The sequence below is a fragment of the Sinocyclocheilus rhinocerous genome, unplaced genomic scaffold (assembly GCF_001515625.1).
Source record: "Sinocyclocheilus rhinocerous isolate Xijiao unplaced genomic scaffold, SAMN03320098_v1.1 scaffold786, whole genome shotgun sequence".
Taxonomy (NCBI): domain Eukaryota; kingdom Metazoa; phylum Chordata; class Actinopteri; order Cypriniformes; family Cyprinidae; genus Sinocyclocheilus; species Sinocyclocheilus rhinocerous.
The window spans coordinates 623,089-634,883 of record NW_015661881.1 but is presented as its reverse complement, the minus strand read 5'-3'; the positions used below and the strand labels follow the sequence as shown (position 1 = coordinate 634,883).

The window sequence follows — 11,795 nt, the reverse complement described above, 5'->3', positions numbered from 1 at the left end:
CCCCCCCCCCCGTTTATTACTTTGTCCTCAGCATAACAAATTGAGTTCAAAGTTGAACTGAACTTTTTCCTATATTGCTTTAATGACAACAGCTCTTGAGTTAACCTACCTGAAATATTTTTAATTCATTTTATGCCATGATGTTTCTTTGTTTTACATTTTTTGAATCCTTAAACTTTATTTACAGGTTTAAATTGGATTTCAAATCCAAGATGTTCAGTGTGGTAAACTTGCAGTTTTCCAGCATTTCTATATGACCTTCCAGATGGTCCTCTCAGGCTGTGGTTATCAGCGAATGTCACAGTCTCGCTGAAGTTGCCCAGAAGATGCAATGAACATCATTTCAAACAGATACTCAGCCATATTGGCTTCACAACAGATCCCGCATTCATTCTGACACTAGAAGCTCAGGGTTTTGTTCTTGAGGGACCTCAGCGATTTTATCTTGTGTGCATGGGTTTGTTTTAGGAGAGTAGTGAAATATGCATGAGCGGACCAGCCTGTCAATTGTCTTCTGTCATTCACTTCACTTATTTTCAGGAGAAAATTTTTTGTTGTACATGGTCATGCACCAAGATCTGCAAATCTGAGATGGTTTATTTCAGCTCCAAGCATCTCTAGCATCGCCCTTCATTATTTAGGCTCTTCTGCTGATGACCTCGCACTGTCTCTCTGTCTCACAATAGGCTCCGAGGTCATCGTGGGGGTCAACAAGTACCGCCTGGAGAAGGAAGAAACTGTGGATGTGCTCTCCATCGACAACACTGCTGTGCGTAACAAGCAGATTGAAAAGCTGCGCAAGGTTAGTTCCCTCCGGCAATGATTCACTTCACGGATTTTGATGTCAAGTGCCTTCATCCGTGTTGATGCGATCTGAAATAGTCACATATAGTCTCTTCCCAGCAGAGCTCTCTGTGAAGTTACCTAATCACAATCAAGGGCTGTAATTCAATCAAGTACTTGAAGTGCTTCATAGAACTGACCAGAATTGATCATTTTGTTCAGAGAAACTGTCATCATTGTATTAATCATTGCAATACAGATCTGTGAACATTAAAGAAAATACATGACATTGACTCTGAACTTTATAGAATTATATTCAGTGATGTAGGAGCATGGAGAGAACATTAAGGTATGAATCTTTAAATAGCAATTACCATTTCTCTAAAAGCTAAGGGCAGTGGCGTAGCAAGTCAGTCCCGGGCCCATATGCAAAAAAATTTGTACGGGCCCCCCCTAACCCCGCCCTCTAAGTACATTGAAGAGACATTTATAGACGTTCACTGTAGCGTATCAAAAGAAAACAATGCCATAAAAAAACACTCTACCCAACAACTTTTTCACAATCAGAACGGAACTAAAAAAAAAAAAAAGTCTAAAATAAAGGAAGGCTCAGCCAATGTCAATAATAAACTACTGCATGCAAACACAAACAATCTTGGCACGGCGGCCCAAAATGTAAATAAACAAAACTACTCACTCATTTTAGTTGCCTTCTTCGGGCCTTTCTTTCAGCAAATTCATTCACGATGTCCTTGGTGTTTAATTCACAGCTTCGTGCATTCTCGATGGAAAGAATAGCCAGTCCTGATAGTCTGTTCTGCAACATGGTGCTCCGCAAATAATTTTTGTTGAGCTTCAGTTTTGAAAAAGAGCGCTCCGCTGAAGCAGCAGTAACAGGGATAGTAAGAAAGAGAACTAAAACGGTGCACATGTCGCTGAAGCTAGATATAATAGAGTTGTTCTCAACAATCAAAAAACTGATTTGTCTTTTAAAGGCTGCACGGAATGCTATCAATTGTTGTGGAAGGGCTGGAGACAAGTCTTCGTTGTATCTCTCCACTAACCTCTGTGACCCCTCGTATATAGTGTTCTTCTCCTCAGTTGCAAGTATGTGTGGCTGGATCGCTCTGAACAAATCGGCAACTGATCGCAAAACTGAAAATCGCTGACTCAGCTGGGAAATGATGGATGTCTAGGCAAACGTAAAATACATTTACCTTGAAGTAACTTTCAGCATCAGCCAAACGTTCATCCTGATCGAATTAATTGAAATGGCGCTTTGCCCTTCTAATTCTTTCATTTTCAAAGGTTTGTTTCACTCCCCACTTCTCAGCCATGAATTTTGCGGTTGCTATTGCCTCCTCAAAATTTTCTCTGAACATTGTCAACTCCGCGATGGCAGTGTCAAGTAACTCTGTAGCTTTATGAAGGTCAGCATCCTTTGCCTGTAGCATTTTTGAAAAGACATTGATCTGTTCCAGGACTTCACTTTGAAGGACTATAATAAAAACGAAGTCAAATCTTTCCATCAGCCTTATCAAAGCCATGGCCTCGTTGCGCTCATCTGCCTTTTTACTGGTAAGTGAAATTTTGGTAAGGGCCTTCAACACGTCAACATATCTGTATCTGATTGCAGACACTGCATCATTGCGCGATGCCCACCTAGTAGCACACAGTTTTTTAAGCGTGACAGCCAGAGTGAGTTTTTCAGTCATCTCAACCAATACATTCCACCTCTTTATGCTGTGCGCAAAAAACACGTACAAGTTTTCCATTGTGTTGTAAAACTTTGTCAGCTCTGTTATTGACTTGACTGAATCATTGAGGACCAGATTTAAGTTATGGGCAGCGCAGTGTACATATGCGGCATTTGGCTGTCTCTTCTGTATGAACTCCCGTGTATATGCCACTCATGTTCGCGGCCCCATCAAATCCTTGGCCACGGCACTTTGAAATATCGAGACTTTTTTCCTCAACCGAACATATAATTTCATTGGCTATTGTGCCAGCGGACGAGTCGGGTATTTGCAAGAATCCCAGAAAAGACTTGTTGATTTTCACAGCCATTGCAGCACCCTGGCTATCTCTCTCTATGGTTACATACCGAAAGATTTGACTCATCTGATCCACTTTAGATACATCTTGAGTCGTATCCATGATCACTGAGAAAAACGGCGCAGCCTTAATTATACCGATAATTTCTTTCTGAAGTATACCTATAAGTTCATTTTGGATTTCTGAGCTGAGATACTTAACGGAACCAGCAGGGCGACTGAGCAGCTCCTTCAAATATGGATCATACTTGGCCAGTAGGTCGATGATGGAGAGAAAATTACCTTTGTTGACACTTTCATTGTTTTCGAAGTGTCCCCGAAATGCAAGGTTGTTTGATGCTAGAGCAGGGGTGGGCAAACTTTGCCCTTCCAGGCCACTTTCCTTCAGAGTTTAGCTCCAACCCTAATCAAACACACCTGAACCAGCTAATCATTGTCTTCAAGACTACTAGAAGGCTACAGGCAGGTGAGTCATATCAGGGTTGGATCAAATCTCTGCAGGAAAGGGGCCTGGAAGGGCCAAGTTTGCCCATCACTGTGCTAGAGTTAAAGTGACATTAATGATCCGGTCAAGAACCTGCCTCCAAAAATTTACTTGTTCACGGATTTGCTGTTCTGACGCCTCATCAGTAGTGCCATGCAGACGCCACTGATCATAAACACTGCAAGCTGCTACATGGCACTCTGCGCTTTCATGTCTGGAAATTTTATTTGACAGGGTCTGCCATGTTCTAGTTCCTTGTGTCCATGTCACGTTGTAGCTTTTGTGACTGCGGTCTGCAAATAACCAGCATGGTTCACAATATGCAGCGTCAAGCTTAGGCGAGTAACACAGCCAAGATCGCGGTAGCTGAATACCAGCTTTTGTTGTGGTGGAGTAAAAACTCGTCGAAAAGCACCGGTCTCCTTGCAATGGATCTCGAGGAAAGGGACCGGGGGGTTTGCATGAACCTTGTGACACAATAAAATGCTTTACTTGCCCATCTGTTAGTGTGTCTGGATAGTGTCCTTTATCTGTTGTGTAACCCACCGACATATTTCCCGCCGAATATCCAGCTTTTGGCTCGTCTGCGGCTGCTTCTTCACTTCCCGACTCTTGGAACCTCGTCAAGCTGTCAGCTGCATTGTTGTTCTCATCCAAAGACGTGCAACTGCTAATTTTAGCTGACAAAACGTCCCTCTCACCTTCGACATCAGTGTCATTCGCAGTAGGTCGGCACAAAAAACTGTCTATTTTAGTTAGTTTTTGTGTCGCGACTAACTTTTCCACCCTCTCTTTCCTCTTTAAGGCCCCACTTTTATGTTTGTATTTGTCCATCCTTTAACGTTCTTAGCTAGCCACTAATCTCTCATCACATGCAGTGTTTTCTCTTTTTTTTTAAATTTGCCGTGGCGCAGCGTTTGCATGTAATGCAGCATCATTTAAAATTGACGGCGTGTAGTTCTACGGCAGCCGCACTGCCGCAAGGTGCAAAAAATAACAAACGAAATGACGAAAAAATGACGGATAAATTAGAAATTACGGAGAAACAACAAATTACTGCTCATGACATGCATACAAAAAATATATTTATTGTGGCCACGAATTAAAAATTCATTCTCTCGTTCCCGTGGGCGGGCCCCCAATCAGCCCGGGCCCATTTGCACGTGCATACCCTGCATGCCCAGACACTACGCCACTGGCTAATGGGCAGACAGGTATTTTAATGTTTGTCACCTAACTAAATTGATTCCTGATGAAAAAGACCATTGTTATTTAATGCATAAAGGAACAATCAATCAACAATCAAATATAAATTGTAATATTTTTTCACAATATTTAGTTTTATTTGTATTACTTTTACTAATATTTTATTATTTTTTCATCTTGTTGGTGATCATAACAGACAACAGTATGTATATGCAGTACATTTCTAGTTGTCCTTTTTGTGTGAGCTATTTGAAAATCCTGTCGTCTTTTGCACACAACAAGCACAGCAGCTCCGATAAGCTGAGAAATATTAACAGCCAGTTTTGATAATATAGTAGATGCACTGAAATGCATTTCATTTGGTCATCAGTTGACGTCCTGCATCAAATCAGATGGAATGCTTTGATGTTGGAGTGCATTTATTTTGACCCTCAAAGTATTTTTCAGTATACCTCATGAGCTTTCAGTAATGAGCACATATAGAATAGCATAGAGTCGACTGGCCATTGCAAAATCAATTCTGACAGGATGATGCAGGATACAGTGTTGTCACCTGACCTCATCGCACTGTACATAGTGTACACACTCTGCAGCAATAGCAAGGGTATTGTAGTAGTATGCTATTCCGAACATTGACCAAATCATTTTAGTGAATCAGTTTGTTCAGCTTTTCACATTCACAGAAACAAATGTTACAAATGATTCATTCAATGTCATGAGTTTCTAATAATGCATGGCTCTTAGTGAAGATGTAATTTACCACTTATTTATGCTGCATGTGTAAAGCAGTTTGACATGATAAGAGAGTGTGCACACATTCAAATCATGATTTTATCCACTTCATAGCTTTTTAGCTATTTCCCCGAAGTGAAAAATTATTTGCGAGTCGTTTTAGGGTTAGGGTGTTGTCACATTAAGAAATAAACTTTAGTTTGATGTTTGATGTTAAACGTAACTTGACAGCACGTCGCCTGGGAGTTCTCATGTGAGGACAGTCTGTATATTAATGTTGAATATGTAAGCGCATCAACAGCCATGATGTAATATTTAAAGTGCCAGCCACCCAGTTTCTTTCAGATCAAAGATTTGAAGGTGGTTTGTTTGATCTGGAAGCATTTGGCATGTGTTCACTCTTCATCTCTTCACGGTTACCCAAAACATCTTCGGTTCACAGAGTGTATGTACTGCATCTGCGGAGTGATGTTGGGTACCTTGGAACATAATTTAGACTCTCTCATGTTGTAAAAAAGAATGGAAAATATGTTTAAAGTAAGTAATGCACTGGAAGTGCATATAATAAAAAAAACAAAAACAAAAGCTGCACATTTGTGCTTTTAATTCTTTAAAATCAAAACTTGTTTACTTACTTTTTATATTTTATGTTATTTTATTATTTATATTGTTTTATTTTGAAAAAAAATGTTTTTTTATTTTTTTTTACATGTAACATTATTTCCCTCCCCCATTGCACTGCCGACACAGATTGTAATATAATCATTAGTGCTGTGAATCTTTGGGTAAACAGCGAATCGATTCGATTCATAGGGTTTCTTTTTGATTCAAGAACGATTTTTGCCAATTCAGAACGATATGAGTCGAGACGATTTACAATTAAATTCAGTGCGATTTGATTAACGATTCGATTCTGTATTTTTTAAGTGCATTCACAGGATTATTTAAATGCTTTGCAGACTTTATGGAGTCAGAGAGTGAGGGCAAAAAACAAAAACACCTTTATGTTATATGTTAGTTTAATGATGCTATGGCATGACATATGGCATATGCAGAAATTTACTTTAAAAGTAGCCTATTATTTCGTGTTAACTACTATGTAGCATAGTGGGAATGTATAGGGTAACACTTTATGTCACACCTTTGTATGATGAGCTTCTTTATCTTATTTTCATAAAATAAAATCCTACAGTATATAACTTTTCCTTTCTTGAATGATGATTATGAAAGTAAATGCGCCCGATGTCTACTGTTTGCTATAATAACGAACTCAATTTTCACGCATCTGATTGACAGATAAACCTCTTATTTCAATGTTAGTTACATTTATTTTGTAATTAAATTACGTAACGCCGTTACATGTAACTAGTTACTCCCCAACACTGGTTGTTGTTAATGCTGTGGTTATTTTAACAATTTCCTTCTTACTTTCAGTTAAACGACGTTAAGTTAAAAGTCATTTATCATTCAATGGAACTGTGCTTATGCTTTCAGGCACATTGTTTTTGCTCCATCCATGCAATAAATGCATAGCCTTCAACTGCTCAGGTAATGTCAATGGTATGACCCGAGAGCCACTGAAAAACTACAGAAAAGTAAAACTACTTTACTCTAGCAGTACTGGCCACGAGTACTGAGGAGAGATCACACATTGGCTGGTCAGAAAATGTGTCAGTGAGAGCTATGAACGGAGCGCGAGTGCAATCCTGTGACAGGCGGTGAATATTGTAGAGCACGTGAAGGAGAGATGTGAGGATGCAAATTACGCGGTTTAAGGCCTCCATTAATTCGTGCTTGTAGTAATTGAATGTGTATGTATTTTAGAGCATTGAATCACTATAGAAATCGCGATTAATTTGATTCTTAGCGTTTTAAATCGATTATTGGCCGAAATCAATGATTCACGATTCAAAAATCCATGTTTCAAGATCGATGCATATCGTCAGGGTTTGCAATCGATGCATCGAGAACTTAGCAATTTTGTAGCTAAATTTAGCAACTTTTCAGACTACCCTAGCAAAATTTTCTTCCAAAAGCACCTAGCAACAAATTTAGCAATTTTTTACATTTATTTGCAACTTTTAGCAACTTTTGATTAGTGACTCGGACAATAAAAAGGCACTCATTTTCCATCCAAATGACACAAAAAGAGGAAACCAAAGATGCCTAGCAGTACATACATCACGTGAACTGAGTTAGCTGCTATTTGCAATTGTTTAATTTAATAATAATAATTAAATAATTGAATAATTGTTCATTTATGATACACTTTGTTAGTGGCTTGTACCTGTGATTGTTGATCAGTTACTGCACTGTAAGAAAAATGGAAAAGATACTAGTAATTTTCCAGGACATTATCCATTATCCATTGTAATCCTGAAACCCGAAAACACAATGTGTAATTTAAAATGCAGGTAAAAAACCAATACGGAAAATTCTTTCATATTAACATAGTAGATTGTGCCCTATTTTTACAGACTTTTCTTAGAGTACAGCATACTAAATACTAATACACCGCTTAAAGCATAATTGTTGAGAATGTGTAGTATTAGTAGTTTACTAGCTATAAAAAAACTTAAATTGTAATCATTCAAAACTGTGTAAGTGTTCAATAATTCAATGTATTTAAAAATACAGTTATTTATATTTTAATATTATATTATGCATATTATTTTACAAACAAATCTAAATTAACATATATAGAATATATTTTTTGCTGAGACTTGATGTGACTATTTTGCGTCGTGATTACGCAACGACGTCATCACGCAATGACATCACAACGTCATTTAGCAACTTTTAGAAACAAATCGACCTTCTTTTAGCAACTTTCTCTGAAAATTAATTGGCAACACTGGAGCGAATCGTTACAGCCCTAATAATCATCATCTATGGGTCTGGCAGCAGATTTTCTATTGCAAATGATTAGCCATAACAATGTCCATGTATCCATCATGACCTGAGTCACGGCGCACTGATGTCCTCCTGTGCCTCGATTCTAATGTCACTTAACAATTTCTCTGCATTGTTCGGCTGATCAGACAGAGAGAGCAGACAGGTCAGCTAAATGTTACTGCCTGAAAAGACATTTTCTTATGAATTATTTTTCTTATGAGAATATAAAATATATGTTATTATGACCCCTTTTATATTCTGCAAAGGCATCAGTATTATTAGTATGGGTTTTAGTATTACAGTTAGACACACACATATATATATATATATATATATATATATATAGTCAATCCAAAATTTATTTAGACACTTTCAACATTTCTCACATTATCACAGTTTATTCGCTATAGTTTAGAAAATGCTAATAAAATATGACAAGAACTGATGCCCCATTCATATGAAATGAATTAGAATGTCACGAATGTCATGAATTTCAGCTGTCAGCTGTTAGATTTCAGTACACAATTAGATAATACCAATTTAGGTCAACTAATTATGTATATATGGTGTATATATATATATATATATATATGTGTGTGTGTCTAGATATCTAGATACAGATATATATTTGTATATGTGTGTAATATATGTGTGTTTATTAATATTTTGGATTTTTTATTTTTGTTTATAGTTTTAGTAATTTTGTTATGTGCTTGTTATGTGCATTTTATGTTTTTTGTTTTGTTTTATATAGTTTTATTCGTTTTTACTTATATATTCTATATAGTTCCATTTATATTTCAGTTTTATTTCAAGTATTTTAATTTGATGTTTTTTTGTGTAATAAAGATGATGTAGATGGTCAGATAATCCTGTGGGACTTTTTTTATTTTAGTTAATTACATTTTTGGCATTTTATTAGCACAAGCTAGAAGATAAGAATGATCACAGTTTCTCTGTGTTTGGCCTTCACAGGTCAGTCACCCCTTTTACAGCATTTAAAGCAGTTCAGTTGATAGTAAATAGTATTGTATATAGTGTTTTCTGAGATGGTTTTTCCCCACAATGTATTTATATTCTCTTACATCTCTATCTACATGATTTCAGATGGACGTCGCCTGTTTTTTTTATACACTCTGAGCTGATTCCTGATTTGGCTCATCCAGGGTCATTGTAATGAAGCTGTGATTGCACTGCAGGTCAGAGAAAGCAGGGATGCAGAGGCGGCGAAGAGGTGCTTGGCTGCGATTGAACAGTGTGCACGTACCAGAGATGGAAATCTACTGGAGCTCGCCGTGGAGGCTGCGAGAGCCCGGTGGGTCCGGCTTCATGAAGTCCAGATACAGAGAACTTTTGAAAATGATTGTATCTCAACCAAAAAGCAAACACATTTACAAAAGGTTTATTCAAATCCTGAACCTGAAATAATATTAGGGTGTCACTTATTTGTGTGAAGAATTAGTGTGTCAGTTGCTTTTTCATTTATTGCTCATTAGATTATTTATTATTTATCAGTGTATTTATTAGCTTTAGATCTAATCATTTGCATAATTATTAATCTGTAACAAGAAACTCAGATGAGATTACACCTCCATATTTGCAAAGAAAAAAAAAAGAGTAATTGCAGGTTTATCTCACAATTCAGACTTTTTTTTCTAGCAATTCTGAGATATGAGAGATTTAAACTTGCAGTTCTGGGGGGAAAAAAGTCAAAATTGTTGTTATGTTTTTACCTTGGCGGAAAAAAAACAGCATAGCGAGAGGTAAACGATTGTGAGTTGTAAACTAGAAAAAATTAGAACACAGTTTATATCTTGCAAGTCTGCCTTTTTTTCTTAGAATTGTTAGAATCAAAGTCAAACTTGTAAGATGAAAAGTTGCAATTATTTATATATTATGTTATATTATTATTTTATGTTATATTATATTATATTATATTATATTACATTGTATTATATAATATTTTTTATTTTTCCTCACTGAAATGAGTTCTATACTTTTTTCTCATGCAAATCTGTGGGTTTCCAGTCCAGAATATCCGGTCAACTTTTTTTTTTTTCTTTGATTTTTCACATATAATAAACACTCCTGCTTTTGGAAGTCCAGCTGGAAGAGCTCGAGTTAGTGGAAGTGTCTGTGTTTTGCCCAGCTTAATGCGAAGCTGGTGTTTCTCAGCAGCAGATTGGGCTTTGAACATATGGAATGTTATTTCTAATTTTTTACTGCACTGCAAACACAAATTCCATCATATAACAATCCAAACAACAATACAGGAATTGTGTTGCATGATATAATGTGATTATGTGTGGATTAAAGGATTCTGTTGGATTCTGTAGGTGTTCGGTGGGGGAGATCACAGATGCCATGAAATCTGTTTTTGGGGAGCACAAGGCCAGCACGCGCATGGTGAGCGGAGCGTACCGCAGTGAATTCGGCGAGCATGAGGAGATAGCGCTGGCGCACAACAGGTAGGAGCTTGCAGATTCCTGAAACGGAGTACCACTTTCGGGAACTCTACTCATTCTCCACATCCAGATATGCCTGCTTTCCTACTATATAGTATGCTAAAATCAGTATGTCAAATGAGTAGTATGTCCAAATAAGTGGACAAAAACTGGTCCTTCTCAGGTCTTGACTGTTGGAAATGTATATTATTAAAGTCAAAAGTGTGTGTGTGTGTGTGTGTGTGTGAATATATATATATTTATGTATGCATGTATGTATGTATATACAGCGGGTAAGATAAGTATTGAACACATCACCATTTTTCTCAGTAAATATATTTCTAAAGGTGCTGTTGACATGAAATTTTCACCAGATGTTGGTAACAACCCAAGTAATCCATACATACAAAGAAAACAATACAAATAAGTTCAGAAATTAAGTTCTGTGTAATAAAATGGAATGACCCAGGGAAAAAGTATTGAACATGCTTACTGAAATGTATTTAATACTTCGTACAAAAGCCTTTTTCTATGAACTCTAATCTTTAGTTCTTTCCATAGATTTTCTATTGCATTCAAGTCAGGTGATTGGCTGGGCCATTCTAGCAGCTTAACTTTCTTTCTCTGAAACCAAATGAGAGCCACAGCCATATCACCCTGCAGCCCAAGACTGGTTGCCCACTAAATTAAATATTTGTGAGTGGCAAAAGTATGTGAATCTCTAGGATTGGTAGTTAATTTGAACGTGAAATTAGAGTCTGTTTTTCAGAGTCGTTTTCAATCAGGTGTCAGTGTGTGCCCCGTTTTATTTAAAGAAGAGGGATCTATCAAAATCTGATCATGTTTGTGGAAGTGCATCATGGCACAGACAAATGAGATCTCTGAGGACCTCAGAAAAAGAGTTGATGTTGTTCATCAGGCTAGAAAATGTTTCAAAGGCATTTCTAAAGAGTTTGGACTCCACCAATCCACAGTCAGACAGATTGTGTACAAATGGAGGAAATTCAAGACCACTGTTACCCTCCCCAGGAGTGCTCCGCCAACAAAGAACACTCTAAAAGCAAGACGAGTAAAAGTCCACTAGGTTTCAAAGGACTGCAGGCTAACTTCTAAGCAACTAAAGGCCTTTCTCACATTGGCTAATGTTAATGTTTATGAGTCCATCATCAGGAGAACACTGAACAACCACGGTGTTCA

At 37.3% G+C, this 11,795-nt stretch overlaps 1 protein-coding gene across 2 annotated transcripts in view; it reads left to right on the top strand.

Annotated features, from left to right (window-relative positions):
• LOC107726757 (methylmalonyl-CoA mutase, mitochondrial-like) overlaps nt 1-11,795 on the top strand; it is a 39,777-nt gene that overhangs the window by 12,554 nt on the left and 15,428 nt on the right. For both annotated transcript variants that reach the window (XM_016536442.1, XM_016536444.1), the window contains 3 exons: nt 687-802; nt 9,354-9,469; nt 10,491-10,622. In XM_016536442.1, coding sequence (XP_016391928.1) covers nt 687-802; nt 9,354-9,469; nt 10,491-10,622 — 364 coding nt within the window. The remainder of the gene's footprint in view (nt 1-686; nt 803-9,353; nt 9,470-10,490; nt 10,623-11,795) is intronic.